This window comes from Arvicola amphibius, chromosome 12 (assembly GCF_903992535.2).
Source record: "Arvicola amphibius chromosome 12, mArvAmp1.2, whole genome shotgun sequence".
Taxonomy (NCBI): domain Eukaryota; kingdom Metazoa; phylum Chordata; class Mammalia; order Rodentia; family Cricetidae; genus Arvicola; species Arvicola amphibius.
Genome location: NC_052058.2, coordinates 157,233,715 through 157,252,523, shown reverse-complemented (window position 1 = coordinate 157,252,523; position 18,809 = coordinate 157,233,715). Strand labels below are relative to the sequence as shown.

General features: G+C 39.0%; 1 protein-coding gene across 8 annotated transcripts in view; it reads left to right on the top strand.

Moving 5' to 3' along the window:
- Nucleotides 1-18,809, top strand: part of Tmem135 (transmembrane protein 135) — a 234,757-nt gene that overhangs the window by 115,813 nt on the left and 100,135 nt on the right. For 7 of the 8 annotated variants that reach the window (XM_038313752.2, XM_038313744.2, XM_038313748.2 and 4 more), the window contains one exon: nt 14,294-14,359. The exons of the other annotated variant lie outside the window; for it this stretch is intronic. In XM_038313752.2, coding sequence (XP_038169680.1) covers nt 14,294-14,359 — 66 coding nt within the window. The remainder of the gene's footprint in view (nt 1-14,293; nt 14,360-18,809) is intronic. 8 annotated transcript variants of the gene reach the window in all.

Genomic DNA, 18,809 nt, shown 5'->3' with positions numbered 1-18,809 from the left:
TTTCTTCTCTCTCCCAAGCCTGTGTACATCTATCCAACACTGTGACCCATTTAGAGTTCTTTTATGTCTGAATCTGTCCTTATTGTGTTATCTGTAATTCTTTACTGCCTTGAAGAGCTTTTAAAATGGTAAGCAGATTGGTTGCAGCTGCTCTGGATGCTGGCCCTGTGTATCTCCACTTTTAAAATGGTGGAGGTACCATTCCTGCCAGCTCTATGGCCGCCAGGTAGGAGCTGCGCTCATCACTTTAACTCTGAGAATGAGGGTGCAGTACAAAAACCCTTTTTATCTGAGTAAAAACTAAATCTGCCACGCAGAGCACAGTGCAGGCTGGAAAAACTGTGTATGGTGGTGGGAGTTTACCATGCTCTCCAGCCTGTGCAAGCCTGGTAGATCTGATTCCTCTGCCTGGCCAGGCGGGGAGTGCTGAGCCATGGGCATGGTCTCAGCTACTTTCCCCCTGACCCTAAGTAGGCACACAAACACACGGGCTTACAAATGTCATTTAAATGCTCCATAGCCGGAGTTCACGCTGGCAGCCTGGCCCAGGAAGCTGCATTTTAAAACTGCACAGCTTTTTTTTTTTTTTTTTTCTGCTACAGCCGAATCAGAAAAAGCTCTCTTTAAGGAGCCATGCCTCTTATTGCTTCTAGAAAACAGAGCCCACCCAAAAAAAATGCCTCTACCAAACCATGCTTAACTCTGTTCTTTTGTGTCTAGGAATACTTTTTAAGCTTTCTCAGGTGTTTATGTGGATGCAATTACCCATGTTGGCATGCCAATCTGTAGGACGACAGAGCCGCTTGTTGGTTCCCAGCTGCTTAGCCCCCAAATTATCATACAGAAACTATATTAATTAAATTACTCCTTGACCCACTAGCTCTAGCTTCTTATTGGCTAACTTTTATATCTCGATTTAACCCATTTCTATTAATCTGTATATCGCCACAAGGCTGTGGGTCAATGTAATCTTGTTCCTTTTGGCTTAAATAAAGAATTCTCTATTGCAGCACTGTTTATAGGCCTGAGGATAATAGTTAGCATTATGTTCCGTTAATGTGAACTAACCAGTTAAGGGCCACATTTGCAAATCCGCTTCAATCAGTAAAGACACCAAAGACTCTGTTCCTTCTCCTTGTGCCATAGGGGCAGCCACATGGCCTCCATCAGCCACACTGGTGGGCTCATGAAGATTCTCAGTCTTCAGGTTTGGCTACCTGTATTCCAGTATTGGGAATTTACTGTTTCTCTTTATGGGCTTCTCTGTTTTCTTTTTTCCTCATTTCCTGCACAAAACTGAATGTGTATGATTCTTTAATTTAGTGAGCAGTGAGTGGTAATTCAGTAAAGTATACCAGCAAGTTTTAAATTAGCAAATAAATAGGTATTTATACACACTAGCTACTTTAACACAGCAGTGAGTGAGAGTTTAGTAGAATATAGAGCACATTGAGTAGCTGAGTAACATAAGTGTGTCTTTATGTATATAGGACTGTTTAGGATGTTGATCTTCAGGAAAGTAAATTTTCTTGAGTTAAGTAAGGACTCCAGAAACTTGTTTCTCCCTAACTGTGTTGGAGTCAGATACAGTAAAAGTATAAGGCGAAGTTTTGCCCCCATCTATCTTTTTTTCTGTACCCCCAGGTGCTTTTCCTTGTAAGTTTCTCATGTCTAGGCATACTTGCAACTTAATATAAATATTTAATGAAAAAAATTGAATGTTTAGCAGAAAGCAATAATATAAATGTGGTTTCAGACCATGTCAGAAACAGTGTAGCTTAGGGGAAGTGGTGTTGAGGTGGGAGCCACTTACAGCTTTTCTTAAGTCCAAATAGGCAAACTCTATTGGAGCTGTTCAAATGAGTATCCCAGCTATCTGCTTGTGCTTGACCTAGAATCTCACTTTGGCTTTTACATGTCCGGTTCCAGTCCATGCTCCCCTGAATTAATAGAGAATTGGCTGTAGGTCTGGTTTTATAGTCTAATGAAACTCTTGATTTCTAACTTCTTAGTTTTTTTTAATAAATATTAGAACCCATGAACATCCAGGTAAGATGGCAGATTAGTCAGGGGCATAGGGAGGATCTGGGTTAGGAAGTGGAAAAGTGTAATCAGACTATATTTTATAAAAGTTTTTATTCAACTGAAAATAAAAAAGTCACTTCGTGATTAGGGTAACAGTAGCCTATTAGGGAGAGAGCTGAAGAAAAGAGTGTCTAGGTAGGATTCACTTCATAAAGGGACATCTAAAAGCAGTCACCTACTGAAGATCTTCCCTAACACTGCTCCCTGATCAGTGGTAATTACCAGAGTGGCATTCTTCTCTCCTGGACATGGCTACCACTGTAGAGTGAGCTGAAGAGAGAATGGCTGTCTTGTATATACAATGATGGTTAGAGCAGATCAGTTTGTGGAGACAGCCTGAAATAAGTACCTGAATAGTAGATGTTTTATGGTGCCCAGGAGTCATGAGCCTAAGAAGCCTCCCACCCTTCCACCTTGGTGACCTTTACTGAAATGCAGAATTGCATTGCTCAGTGTGGAGCACAGTCACCACACAGGCATGAAGGGAAGAAACCTTTCTTTCCCCGTGACCAAGGGTGGGGCCTTTCTACATGTCCTCAAAACCGCAGTGCAGTAAGCCCTGTATGAATGATCCTTCAGACAGACCACGCTGCAAGTACCTTATGGGGGCCCTTAGATCAGAGAACCCTAGTAGAGAGTTGCCACATCAGAATCTTTTTTGGGCAGAAATCTGCACTGACATGACTTGTTTGAATTACTGAATCTAGCATCCCTCACTCTGACAGGGCTATCTGTAGTCATGGTAGAGGGGACCATATTCCGACTAGGAAGGAGTTCCGAGATTCTGCTTTGTCTTTTTAAAGTATTTTTCATATCTCTAACCCAGATACTCTTCATTTATAACTTCCTGCTCTTCCCCTTTTCTTTTTCATTTCATGATATAATTATTGCTATTTTTAACTCAAACCACACATACACACACACACACACACACACACACACCACAAACAACATTTCCTCCAGTCAACAGTGTTGTGTGATATTTTATTCTTTTGGATTTGGGGGGAGCCTACTACCCAGCTCTCAAATAAATCACACACAGAGGCTTAATTTTACTTATAAATGCCTGGCCTTAGGTTGGCTTGTTTATAGCCAGCTTTTCTTAAATTAACCCCTCTACCTTTTGCCCTGGGCTTTTCCTTTCCTTGCTTTTTTTATATCTTTCTTTTCTTCTTACTGTGTCACTGGCTGGGTGGCTGGCCCTTGATGTCCTCCTCCCCTTGTTGTCTTTTGCTTGCTCCTCTTCCTCATCTGTCTTTCTCCTTTCTCCTCTCTACCTGGCGGCCCCGCCCGTCCTTTCTCCTGCCTCACTATTGGCTGTTCAGCTCTTCATTAGAACATCAGGTGTTTTAGACAAAGAATCACAGCTTCACAGAGTTAAATAAATGTAACATAAACAAAGCAACACATCTTTACATCATTAAACAAATGTTCCAGAGCATAAATAAAAAGAAGGACACCTTAAAATAACATCCCCACACAATAGTAGCAGAGTAGCAGAGTGCCACTGTCTGTGAACCTGGGTGGAGGCACAGATGAACTGCACAGATGAACTGCACAGATGAACTGCACAGATGAACTGCACAGATGAACTGCACAGATGAACTGCACAGATGAACTGCACAGATGTGCTCTACTGCACGTTAGCGGTTACTGCTGGCAGATCACATTTGTCAGCACAGCTCGCTCCCCTTCTAAAGAGTAGGAGAGAACACAGATTCAGGTGAAGACACTCACCAGGAAGACTCAGTAAGCTGTGGCAGACAGTGAGTGGGACACACAAAACTGCAGATAAACAGGAAACTACGAGACACAGCGCCACAGCGACAGCGTCGTGATCTTACAGGTCTTCGTATTATAATCCAGAGATGATAAACTCACTGAAAATCCAGAAAAATATTTCGCAGTCCTATTTTCAAAAAAGATAGGGGCTAGGATGGCGCCGTGGTTAAGAGTACTTGCTGCTTTTGTAGAGGACCCGAGTTCAGTTCACACCACCTGTAACTCCAGTTTCAGGGGATCCAGTGCTCTCTGAACTCCATAGTCACTGATTATGCCTGTGGTAAAAACATAACCATGTAAGCAAATATACACACAAAATAAAAATAAATACATCATTTAAAAGGATAAGTGAGCATTCAAACAGATTAATGAATTCAGGATCAGTTCAGGACCTGAACAAGAAAGCTAGCAAAAGAATGTAAATAAACTATGTTAATTGGAGAAGAAATTAAGAACCATGGAGGAAAATTTAGCATGGAAGCTAGATCCTGGAAAAAGAATCAAACACATGCTGGAAATGAGTTAATTAAGCAAGTAAAAACAGAGTGGAAAGCATAATTGGATATGACAAAAATTAATTTTAGGGGTGGAGGGAAAGGGTGAGGTAATATATTCTGACATATATAAGAAAGAAACTGAGCATAACCAAAAATTTCAAGAACTCTGTGAAGGTTTAAGAGGTTAATATAAAGATTATTGGGTAGTAGGAGAAGCTGGGTGAGCATCTAAAGGTATAGACACCCTATTCATGAAGCTGTCATAGAAACCTGAAGAGAAATGGACCTTACAATTTAAGAAGGATGTAAGATTCCTAGGCATGGACAGAGAAGAACCTTTTCATGACATATCACACTCAAGGTGTCAAAAATACAGAGCCAAGAAATTCTATTAAAAGCTGAAAGGGAAACAGTATCAACTCATATAAATGATGTACACCTCAAGAATGACGTCAGTTCACATCATGAACGCTAAATACCAAAAAAAGCATGGAATGATGTACTTCAAGCCCTGAAAGTAAGTAGGCACTGATAAAAAGATTGTTACATTTAACAGTCATCTCAAAATTGATGGAGAAAGAAGAACATTTCAAGACAAGCACAAGCTAAGGAAATTTATGGTGTCCAAGCCAACAGCACAGAGAATAATGAAGGTATACCACATATAGAAAGGAAGGTGAAGGATGATCCACTTCATGGGTACACCAGACATTACATTTCAGGAAACTGATAGATGAACCAGGGAGAGCTTGGTACAAATTATGTCCACAGAATAAACCAGCAAATCCCCACTGTTGGCAGTGGAGGAAGACACCTATAGCAGAAGCTGAACCCGTACTATCCTAACAACCAGTGAAATCATAAAACACAGCAAACTGCAAATATCCCCCAATATATAAAGTAATCCTAAGCAGAAACAGTAACACAGAAGGAATCAGTATCCGATCTCGGAGTATACTGCGGAGGATTGGTAACAAAACAGCATGCTGCTGGAACAGAACCTAGAATTTAGCTCACACAGCTCCAGCCACCTAATTTTTAATAAAGATTTAAAAAACATACATTGGTATAAGAGCCACCAAAATATCATTGAAGTCATGTTCATTGATAATGTTCCTTCAGGCTTCAATCATTTTGTCTCTATCAGTTACTTAGTGGAGTATAGACAGTATTTGCTTAAGTTGTTGTATGACTCTTTAATTTGTGTATTTTGGAGTTTGTTTACCTTCTTTAGCTTTGAGCAGAATTTCCTTAGAAAGCAACTTAAGGGAGAAAGGATGTATTTTGGCTGAGGATTTTCAAGTGTTTGTACCATGAGTAGTTGGCTTCATGCTCTGGGTCTTGCAATGAGGTGATATACCATGGCAGGAGTGGTTGGCAGAGGCTGTGGAAGTAGAGAACAGCTATGGAAGCCTTTAATGTTCCATCCACAATGACCTGCTTTTTAAAAGTAGGCATCACCTCCTAAAGTTTTTACCACCTCCCCAAACAGCATCATCAGTTACAGACCAAGAGTATAAATAACACCTGAGCCTGCTGGTAACATTTTAGCCCAATGAAAACTTCACTGTTAGGTGTAGGATGCGTGTTATGTATCTTTTGTAAATTGAATTATTATTGTGAAATGACTTTTATTTCAGGGATTATATTCATATATCAAAACATATCAGTTGCAAAAGGAATTATTACTTGTTTATTTAAAGCAGTGGTTCTCAATCTGTGGATCTCAAAACCTCTAGGTCCAAAAGTATTTACATCATAATTCATAACATCAAGTTACAGTTATGAAGTAGCTACAAAAATAATTTTATGGTTGGGGGTCACCACAGCATGAGGAACTGTATTAAAGGGTCATAGTATTAGGAAGGTTGGGAATCACTGATTTAAACTAACATTGAGTTATCTTAGCTTATGTAGCACTGTGACTGCAAATGCCTGACAGACACACCTGAAGTGAGGGCAAAGGTTTATGGTGGCTTATGCTTCAAAGAGAGCTCAGGTCAGCATGGCAGGCAGGGGACACTCTGTCCCCATGACAGTAGATAGGAAGTAGAGCCTAGGCGAGACCACGGTTGGTATAGCCTTCCATGGCCACCTCTAGTTCTTCCTTCTGCCTGTCAGACCCTACCTCCGAAAAGCTCTATAGCTTCCAAAATCACACCAAAAACTGGACTCCAAGTGCTGAAAATATGAGCTCATGGGAGACATTTCTGATGGAAACCATAACAAGTACTGTCCTTTTAAAAACCAAGATGAATTGTCAAAACACAATCACCATTTCTTAGGATAGAGCAGAGGAAGGAGGAGGATTGTTGAATAGTCATCTAACAATTGGTGCGCGGACTGAATTTGTATTCTTTTGAAAATATTTTAAGTGACAAATTAGAGACCACATTTAGGTAATTCTTTATTCATGCTCTCAGATTGTAAACTGAGCTGGACCACATTACTGTACCATTTGATATTATTCACTGGTTGAAAAATTCAGTTCTATAATTTACTGAGCTCTTGTTTTGAAAGATAACTAATAGAACCCTACATCTGAGTGATTATAGCTTTGCTTGTTCTAATTTTTTTGTTCACTTGTTGTGACAATTTATGTAAAAAGATAGCTTTATAGCGGAAATATGTGTTTCTTTTGATACATTTTATTATGCTAAAAGCAGACAGGAACATAACGAGGTACATGATTAGGTCATGTCATACTGAATAGAACATGACAGAACACGTATTTACAAAAGTACACTCTTCCTTAGAGCCAGATTGCTCTCAGTTTGGAAATGAACCATCTGCTTATCATTTACATTCCTGGAGAACTCACCAGCCCACATCTCCAAACAGAAGTAACATTCCTCATGACCTTGAACTGCTTCTGAGTCCATTGTCTCCATATGTAGCACATATTCCCAGTGTTCTGAATGAAAACAGATTATGACATTTATGATGTCTGAAAAGAACAAGTTGATTTCATTAACATGAAAGACCAACAGATTATATTTTCAACATTTGAAATTGCTGTAATACAACTGGGACATATTTATTCACACTCTGGTTAACCACCATCCCTCAAACAACCAGTATATGAGCACTTACTCATACAGAACTTCAACAAGTAGCGGCTATGTAGTGGGTAAGTTGTCGAGAGGTGAAGATTTAGGTATGACTCTTAAATTTCTGGCTGGACAAATGATGACTTGAGAAACAAGAACAGGGATAGTCACTGGCAAGTGCAGCTTAGACTAGTTTGCTTGTTTACCATTGCACAGCTATTGTGTGTCCTACTTATTTCTCCTGATTATCCAATAGACATCAGAGCTCAGCTTCTTAAGATGTGGTCATTATCCTTCATCTGTGACTGGATATGGGCGTTGTGAAAAATTGGAAGCAGTAAAAGCGTTCAATGACCAAAAGTTAATTCATAATGAGTTTTTAATTTAAATAAATTTAATTTTAATCAAATAAATTTACTTTAATTTTTAATTTAAATAAATGAATTCAAAATGAAGCCAGGGTATTTCTGGCAGTTTTAGTGTTGCCTCTCATGACTTTCTGAATGTAACCGTGTAGACTATGCATTGTGCATGACATGGCACACAACCTAACAGCTGCTGCCTGCCATGTCTGCTCATATTCAAGTGTATTGCATTCTTTGAATCACGGTGCTTTCACTATACAAAGTTTTCTGCTTGGGCAGACACATAATGGTTTAATTATGGAAAGTAAAGACTTGCAGTATTTGCCTGTCATCATTCCTCAGAATGTAAGCATAAATTAGTATATCTTTGCATGGTATTGTGGTTGACTGTGTGACACTGAACATCACTATTTGACTTGTTGACTTGAGTTTTAAAAGTCATAAATGAAGATATATTGGGCATTTGACCCAAATCTAAACAGGAAATTCCTATGCTTCATATTAACTCAGGAAAATTATTGTTCTCATTTTCATCATCACCATTGTGTGTGTGGGAGTGCGGGTACAGATATTCATGTCGGGGTGCTTGTGTGCCGTGGCACGCATATGGAAGTTAGTAGACAACTTTCAGAAGTCAGTTCTCTCCTTTTACTGTGGATTCCTGGAATCAAACTCATGATGTCAGGCTTCAGTGGCAGAATGTTTGCCCTCTGCCCATCTGTTAGGACTGTTAGTACTCCAGAATGATCGCAGAGCCACAACAAGCCCAAGAACAATCCAGCGAGCGTGCCTGTCGAAACTAACAACTGCACAGACACTGAGAGAAACAATTAACTGAAAAGCTTCCATAAAGCAAAGGACAAGGTCAACAAGACAAAACCACAGAATGGGAAAAAGATCTTCACCAACCCCACAGCGGACAGAGAACTGATCTCCAAAATATACAAAGAACTCAAGAAATGGGTCAGCAAAAGTACAAATAATCCAATAAAAAAATGGAGTGCAGACCTAAACAGAGAACTCTCAACAGAGGAATCTAAAATGGCTGAAAGACACTTAAGGAAATGCTCAGCATCCTTTGTCATCAGAGAAATGCAAATCAAAACAACTCTGAGATTCCATCTTACACCTGTAAGAATGGCCAAGATCAAAAACACTGATGACAACTTATGCTGGAGAGGTTGTGGGGTAAAGTGAATACTCTTCCATTTCTAGTGGGAGTGCAAGCTGGTACAACCCCTTTGGATATCAGTATGGTGATTTCTTAGAAAATTAGGAAACAACCTTCCTCAAGACCCAGCAATACCACTTTTGGGTATATATCCAAAGGATGCTCAATTGTGCCACAAGGACATGTGCTCAACTATGCTCATAACAGCTTTGTTTGTCATAGCCAGAACCTGGAAACAACCTAAATGTCCCTTGACTGAAGAATGGATAAGGAAAATATGGTTCATTTACACAGTGGAGTACTACACAGCAGAAAAAATAATGACATCTTGAAATTTGCAGGCAAATGGATGGAGCTAGAAAACATCATATTGAGTGAGGTAACCCAGACTCAGAAAGACAGTTATCATATGTACTCACTCATAAGTGGTTTTTAAACATAAAGCAAAGAAAACCAGCCTACAAATCACAATCCCAGAGAACCTAGACAACAATGAGAACCCTAAGAGACACATACATGGATCTAATCTTCATGGGCAATAGAAAAAGAGAAGATCTCCTGAGTAAAATAGGAACATGGGGACCTTGAGAGAGGGTTGAAAGGGAGGGGAGAGGCAGGGAGGGAAGCAGAGAAAAATGTAGAGCTCAATGAAAATCAGTAAGAAAAGAGTGTTAAAAAAACAAAACAAAAAATAATGAAACTAACAGCTGATATTTTTGGTTGTGCCTAGCTTTTAATGTCCGAGCCATCTCTCAAGCCCAGAGACTAACAACTTGATAAGTAATGTTTAACTAACTTTCTACTACAGTAGCACCAAGGTAAGCCAAAGGGTAAAGAACAGTCCCAACTTCAGGCATGGTAGTGCATGCCTATCATTCAGTACTTGGGAGGTGAAGGAACAATCACAGTTCAAGGTCAGCCTCCCTTCTGCCCCATTTAAAAAAAAAATCTCGAAATACTGTTTCTCAGAGGGGTGTTCCTCCTTAGTCCATTTCCTTTTCTTCCACTCCCACCACCACCACCACCATCACCACCACCTCCCCCCCCCATCACCACCCCCACCACCACCTACCCCCTCCCCCGCCCCCCCCCCCCACCACACACACCTTTATCCTCCTTTGTACAACTCATGTCCACAGTCAGGAGCAGCAAAAGCTGCTGTCCTCTGGTGTTACAACTCTTGTGTAGGACGAAGTAGTTAGAATTCCTCAGTCCTTGTTAGAGGTTGCTTTTAGCAGGCCTCATACTCCTTAGTCCTTGTCAGGAGCCAGTGCTAAATCTCCTTGGTGTGAAACTTCTATGACCCTTGGCCCTAAGGGCGTGATGGTTCTCTGGAACTCTTCCAGTGACCAAGCGCTGTAATTTTTCTTTTCTGGCTCTGTGTAGATTTGTAACCCACTGCTAATCTTTCTGTCCTGTCTGTTTCTACCATTTCCCCTGCTCCTGACCCAGTGTTTCCTTGATTTTCCTGCCCCTTCAGCTCTCTTCAGAGTCATCTAGAATTCACCAAGGCTTGGGGTAACAAAAAATGCAGTATAAATTGTTTTTGACAGCCGGAGGCTTTACCCTGAGGATCCGCAGCAATCAGCTGCTCTCATTGCATAGTTTCCTGAAGCCATCCTTGGAATGCTAAAAGCAACCTGTGTGGTGGCCTTCCATAGTCCAGCTAGCTGTTTGATTGACAGGTGTTTTGCTTAGAGGCAGGTAGGGTAGCAACAGAGAGTTCAACAATTGCCAGTTAGGAAATCAGATTGATTCATCTTACAATATCTTTGCATAGTTGCAAGAAAATGAATGTCAAAAAGAATTATTATAATAAGAATTTAAAGACTTTATTAACATTTATTCTAACAGCACTTTAATAGTGTTTAAAATTTGCCCAGAGCCCCTGGCACAGGGACAGGTAGGCCCTGTTTCCTGTCTCACAGCTATTACTTTTGTGATTTTGAGACCCACTGAGGACATCTAATAATGCTGGGGTTGAGAGTTCTTCAAGTCGTTCATCCTGCAGAAAGAGCGATAAAGCTCAAGCATTAGAAACAATTGGAAAACTAGTCAAAGACCCATAGGGACTTTCCTCTTCCAAAACAGCTCCTGACTCTTCTTTTTGGTCAATTAGTCATCACAAATTACTAAATGAAATTATTTGTAGTAATTTACATAAGATAATGTTTAAATTTAACTATTAAACTATAAAATATTAAAAAGAAAAAATTGAAAATATGTAACTGAATATTTAAATAATATGTGGACAGTATTGTTAAACTTTTCTGTTGTTATTTTTGTTCATCTCTTACTGTGCCTAATTTAGAAATTTTCACAAAAATTTATGAAAACATTTTATGTCTTTATTATATGGCATGACACTATGTAATTTCAGCTCTCCTCTGGGGACTTAGGACATATCCCACCCACTGGATGGAGACTGCCTTATGGACCAAGAGAAACATTAGAATTTCATGGATAAAGAAAATCCCCAGAGATCATTACTGCCTTTGTTCACTATGCATTTCTATAGATGTTTTTGACACACTCACATGCACACACAGGCTCACATATAGTCTTGAACTTAGAATTTATTACATCTTGGTTTTATGAGACTTGGGTCGCTTATCTAACACTGGTCTTTAAAAGCAGTCTTTCCTGCTAATGTTTTTAAACAGGAATTTGTAGCTACCCACCCCACACACTCACATAGGAAATGTTAAAGAGTGCTTAATATTAATCATCTTAGGAGGAATGAAAGCCCTAGGAGTGAGACATTTTTGAGATGTTTGTTGTGAGATAGTCCTATCCCAGCCTTTCCCCTCCCACACGTGTTAGCACTTGCTTAGGTGCAAGTCAGTTAAAACCCTTCAGGAGAGGTCAGAAAAGTCACACACCCTAGTGCTTTCCAGTAGAAACAAGCATGGCACAGAGTCCTGAAGCTGGGGGTGGGAAGAGGTGGTAAATCAGACCAGGGAAAGAGAAGGAATGCCCCCTTCAAATCATCGCTCCCTAGATAGCTCCCCCTTTATCTGTGGTCTGAGACATAAAAGGAATTTGATCTGGTTTTAAGAAACCAATGTTTACTTTATCTCAAGTGATTGCTCCTACATCCTGTTTCCTCTCCGAAAGTCACCTTACTGAACTGGGTCTGACTTTAACCGAAGCTGGAAGGTATGTAGCACACTGTGTCATGCCTGTTACTGAGAGGAGGATAAAAAGCAAGCATCTCAGTGGTGACCATTGTGCAAGTGGATCTTTCAAAATGCACTTTCACTGATGTGCCGCAGTAAAATCTATCTGCGAACTTATTGATGTATACTTTGGAGTAGGTGAGTAATTCAGATTGTGCTGCATTTTCAAAACTTAGCAGACTGTCCTAAAATATTTGAGTTTTTAAATTTTCCCGTGACCGTGCTTGAACACCAGTTCCTTGTCTTCCCAGCTCTATGCATGTGTTGACTTGTGTGTAGAAACCCTAAGGATTTAAACAGTGTCAGGAAAAAAATGTTCTCGTTTACAGTTTGCATTCTATACTTTACCAGTTAAGTCCAGTTGAGGGCCTTACCCATTTCCCATACACCCCTGTGTAGACTTGCTTTGCCTTGACCACTTCTAAACTGTCTGCCTTTTTATTGTTGTAATTCTAGATTTATTACAACAAAGAGGCATGTTTTCCAGTCTTTGCTGGACTTTATTTATCTACCCACCTCTCTTTCATCTCCTAGTTTTTCCTTTGCATGTATTACATGGTGTCCCTCCTGTCTTAAAGTCTGTATTTTTGTCATTCTCACAAGATTATTCTATTAATGCAGAGAGGAAAGAGGAGCAAGTGGATTGGGTAAAGCAGAGTCCTGGGGGAGAAAGAGGATGAGAGCATTGTTTATAACTATAGTATGCTGTGTATACTTGTAACCCCATCCTCTGTAGGTTCATTCTTGCCCATTCTCCTTTCCTGTCCCTCTGTTCTTCCTTCCTTTATTGCTACCAATTCCTACCTGACCACTAAAAAATCCAAGTGTATCTTAAAAAAATACTGTGGCCATTTCCTCCTCTCTCTCATCTATGACTTTCTAGCTCTAACTCAGTGTCTTTCCTTTCCTTTTTCGTCAAACATTTTATCATGGATAGCATTCCACAGTTTTCTTCCCATGCACAGCAAGGAAGTTAAATTATGAAATAATCGTCATTGCTTTGAAAATTGCTCACTGATGATAAGATCACTTTTTTTGAGAGTTTAAAAAAACTTAAACTCATGTGTATATAAATCATTGCACAGGATTTAAATAAATAGTCAGCTGCGTCTTTCTTGCAGGGACACTTCAGGCAGGTTTTCATTAGCTCATATACTTTGCTATCTTTATCATTGTTTTGGCTTTTTGAGACTCGACTCGGTCTTCTGAGCGTTGACATTGTAGATGTCCACTATCATGCGCATGTTTGCTCTTTTTGGTTCAGTTGTGAATACTATGAGCTTTGCACTAATAGGGGATAGGAATTTGGTTAAGATATTCACATCATAGTAAAACACAAATCGTGCTTAAAATGGTATTTAATGTTTACGAGATTCTGTTCAGACTTGCTTTGTAACTATTAATAACTGAGCCAGTCTATGGTTTTTCTCCCCTTACCTCTAGTTACAAACTTTTATATGAGTCTTAGGCTTTTTCTATAAAATAAAGTTATTGGAATTTTGTAGGGACTGACTCTCTAGACCACTTTGGATAGTATTAATCTGTTAATGCTAAGTCTTCCAAACCTGGAAACAGGAGATGGTTTTGTATTTATTTGTGTCTTAAATTTTCTTCCAGCAGTGTGTTGTTGTTTATGGTGGATACTTCGTTTTTTTTTCTTTGTAAGTGAAATTGTTTTCTTAATGTTTTTTATGAGTTTTGCTAGCTTGTAGCTTGTAGCTTGTAGCTCAGTGACTGGGGTGTTTGTTATCTCTGACATTTCTAAATCACTGTACTTCCCCTTTGTACTTTAGAGCAGATAATTGGCTTGAATGAATTCATTGGAAAATAACATTCTGAATAACCAGCAATCTCTAAATTGAAAACAAATGTTGAATTTTACTAAGGTTAAATTTATTTGAATGAACATATTTGAAATGCTGGCCCAGGAGGACCCAGAATGTCAATAGCTTTTAGATACAATTCCCATGAGCTCTTTAAAGTTAGAAGCCTGAAAACTGCATTCTGGGGATCATTTGAAACTTGTCACTATTTTTGTGTCTTAAACTTTTTCTTGAAGGTGTTAGGTGTGCTATAGTGTTGGTATTTTACAGTTTGGGTGAGATATACAGTTGTGTGTATACATCATACATTCAGTTATTTATACTTTTTTGTGTATTCACAGGCCACAGAAACACTATTTAGAATGGGTGTTGCAAGAGGAACCATCACAACATTAAGAAACGGAGAAGTAAGATGAAAATCTTGATATAGTTTTTGTTTGTTAATTAATGGTTTGCTGTGTCTGCAGCATCTACCATGATAATATTGTGATGCATTGTGTAACAGGGCAATACTCGATGGACATAACATTGACTGTACTTGGTGGGCACCTCTATTGACATCTGTGCTTATTGGGGCCAGAGCTGAGGTTGGAAATGAGTCGTTGAGTCGTTTAATCTCTGGTTCCTAACTTCTTTTACTTCAAGAGAAAATGACAGCTCTTCAGTAATAATGTGCACATAGACATTTCAGTGAAAAAAATCATTTGACATTTATGCTTCCTTTTTATTTCCTAGGATAAAATTGAAAGTATTTAATCTTTGTTCACTGGCAGAGAGAAAGTGGGAAGGGAGAAGCCTGTTTGTTTTGTCTTATTGCGTTAGCTCAGTTAGCTTGTAGAATATAAGTTTTGATGTTCCTAAATGTCCTTGTCACATAAAAATATTCTGTCACCTGGAACAAGTTTCCACTCAAAAATCATTAGCAGCCTAATGGCTACCTTGTCTTTATCTTAATTTCCTTCCTTGCTTAGACTTGTTTAGGTTGCAGGTAAATGAAATATTTTGTTGCTATGATTTTTTTTTGTGTGTGTTCTACTGGTAAATGCTTTATAATGATGAAATACAGTGTTTCCTATCGTGGAATTAAGTCCTTTGTTATTTGATTTAACACTTGTAATTGACTAACCTCAGTTTTTAACAATGGAATTGTCTGACAGGATTAATTGACGTTGTATACCTGTATGATTATAATTTGGATTGGCTTGTATATTTGCTGATTAGGCACAACTATGACACCATTTAAAAAGCAATGTATTTCTAAATATTTAATTGTGTATTGATAAATCACTGTATCAATTTATCCCCCATATCCACAATAATTTGATGTACTACTGTTTTGATAAAGGAAAATTTATTTGCCTAGAAAGCCTGACCCTGCAATTCAGATTTTATTAACTGCTGTATACTTATTCATCTTTTGCCCTTTATTTCCTGTTTTATCAGAAGGGTACAGGCTTTGTAAGCAGTCATTGGAGTGTGTCAGTACATACTGGCTGCATGGCCTTACGGAAGGGGTAGGAACTGATTTGCTTCATTTCCAGCCGTTCTTCCTTTCGTACTGGGAGCACTGCACACTTGTATTCTGCCACTTAGTTGTGTTTGTTAGATGAAAAGCATACTCTGTTAAAGATGGTTGCATCCTTAGAGTTATATATTTAAAAAATACCTATTTTTTATAACATGATAATGTAAAGCAGGGATTGGCATTTTGTGATTATTTTTAAAACCTTTAAAGCTTTATGAATTTATTGTGTGTGTCTGGGTGCAGTATGCTGCAGCAAACATGTATGACTGGAACATGTGAATGACAGAGACCAACTTTGTGGAGTTTGTTCTTTCTGGGGACTGAACTCAGTGATCAGGCTTGCGCAGGAAGTGCCTTAGCCTGCTGAACCATCTGATCAGCCTTCATGTGATTATTGTTAAAGTTCTGAAAGGACACATTTAAATGATCGGCTTCCACACAGCATTTGAAATTTAAATTCTCATTTCAGTTTAATGCTTCATCTCTGTTGGTCAGCTGGTACCATATATCCAGTCCTTTATTAAATGATAAGGACCACTGAGCATACAATGGGCACAAGCAAAGTGAATGTCTATAACCATGCTGAATTGATTAATCTATTGTGGCTCTATTAATTTTTACATTGTTTGAATTTTCAAAAAAAATCAGCTATTTACTTTCACTTAATTAAAAACGTTCACTTTAAAATATTTTTTTCTGTCATACATTTGGAATATTGGAGGGGGTTCATGAAGAGAAAGAATTATTTCCGCTCTTTCATTTAGGAGGCATTTATTGAGCACTCCGTATGCCTGACATTGTTTCAGGTACCTGACATCTGCCAATGATCAAAGTTGGGCAGTAGCCCTGCTCTTGGGGGCCGGTAGCCCTGCACTTGGGGAGCATGCGTGCTAACCTAGCAATAACTTCTTAGGGAGGAACATTCAGGTATGCAAAAGTGATCAGAAGGAACCTGTTACAAACTTCAAAATCAGACGTAAGCATGTGTGTGGTTTGCAAGGACACATAATCTAAATCACAGTGGGGTTCACTTAGTGATATGCCAAGGAGAGGCATCTTAAACTGTGCCCTAATGCATTGCTTGTTCAGTACTGAAGGTGAAGATATCCAAAGGTAAGAGAGAGAAGATGGAAAGAGGAAGGGTGGAGAGCGACTGGGGCCACATAACTTTAAATGGAGAATCCAGAGAGAATATGAGAGGGGCTGTTTTATTTTAGTTCAAGACATATAGTAATATAAACATTTTTATTATTGATAATTTATGTTTAAATGTTAGTACTGTCTTACTTCAAAGATTCAGTGCCAGGATCTGCAAGAGAGGGAACTTGTTTCATTAGCATTTCTGGATCTGGGTTACCTTATTGAGTATATTTTCCAGTTCCATCCATTCACCTGCAAATTTCATGGTTCATTTTTCTTTACAGCTGGATAGAATTGCTTGTGTATATGTAGTATATTTTTGTTATCTATTTTCTAGCTGTTGTGAAGATAAAAACTGTTGATAGAGATTTCTGTCCCTCCCGGTCCCACAGTCTTTCAGTCCCAAAGAAACACATAAAGGTTTATATTAATTATAAACTGATTTGCATATTAACTCAGGCTTCTTATTAACTCTTATAACTTATATTAGCCCATAATTCTTGTCTATGTTAGCCAAGTGGCTTGGTACCTTTTATCAGTGCGGCGTTCTCATCTTGCTTCCTCTGTGTCTGGATGATGACTGAAAACTGGCCTTCCCTCCCCAGATTTTCCTGTTCTTCCTGCCTGGCTGCTGACCAGTCAGCATTTTATTAAAATACATCTGATAAACCTTTACAGGGTATAAGATCATTGTCCCACAGCACTCCCCCTCTTTTTTTCAAAACAAGAACTCTGAATCTAATCTCCTTTGTTTAGCTTTCTTCCTGACCATTATTCATAACAACTTGTAACCAACACTCTAAACAAAGAAAAATATCCATAATCCTCTTTTTGGGAATGTAGGTGTAGTTTTCTAGGCTACTTCCTGATGATTGGGGGCACTGATTGATAATTTTTTGAAGACCTAAAGACAATTTTGAATTATGATCAAGTCCTCTCAGGAATATTCTGTGAGGCTTGATCATCTCAGCCAGCGGTCTTGAGGCTGTTCTATATGTAGAACTCAGACATCTGGGCCATTTGCTCCTCTCAGAGATTTCACAAGGGACCTTCCTTGATCAAACCTGATTTTTCTTAGCCAAGAATGAATCCCCAGCCTCTCATTTCCTGTGGAGACAAAAGCAAAACCTCTTCTCCAAAGTAACATACCTTTTGAATTAAATTTTGAAGTCAAGACATTATATATATATATATATATATATATATATATATATGATTTATCTAGCAGCATTTATAATCAAATGTCTTATAATCAGATGTCGTTTAGGAGCTTTTGCTCCTTCCTCAGCCATCAAACAATTTAAAGACAGCACAGTAACATACAGTATCCAGACTCTCTGTGTAGTTTCCATCTTTACATGGCTTTATTTTAAAGTATATATTTTTTTCTTTCTAATTTTTGGTTTTCTGAGATAGGGTTTCTCTGTGTATCTTTGGCTGCCTTGGAACTCATTTTGTAGCCCAGGATGTCCTTGAACTCAAAGAGATCAGCCTGCCTCTTCCTCCCAAGTGCTGGGATTAAACGTGTGTGCCACCACACGTAAACACTCTCTTTTCCCTTTTTAAAGACTTTATATATTTTTTTCTCTCCCAAGCCTACATATATGTTTAAACACACTGTAAATTATTTAGAAGTTTTTCTTTTTCATCTGAATCTATCTTTACTGTATATCTCTTTTTCTGACCACATGAGTCTTTAATTTGCTAAGTGATATAGCTAGGATTAGAGCCGTGGCTTTGACAGCTGGATCCACCCCATTCCTTAGCTTCCTGTGAGTCTAGCCTCATGGAGGAGGCACTGGCCAGAGCCATGTTTATTGTCACAACTCTATGGAGTTTCAAGGTCCCTGCCACATCCAAGAAGCATGATGCTGGCTATTCATCAACACCATTCAAGTGTTTGATGGCTGGACCTCTTAAAAGAGCTGCAGGGTTTTTGCAGCTAAAGCTGAGTCAGGAAGCCTCTCTTAAATGAGACGCAGTTGCCTCTAGCAAACAGAGCCCACCTGAGAAAATGCTGCTACCAAGAAGCTGTGCTTAACTCCGTTTTGTGTCTAGAATTTCTTCTCAAACTCTCTCAGGTTTTAAGTGGATTTAGCTGTCACGTCACCAGATGTTTCTATCCCTCCTGGTCCCGCAGTCTTTCAGTCCTGACGAAACCCATAGAGGTCTGCATTAATTATAAACTGATT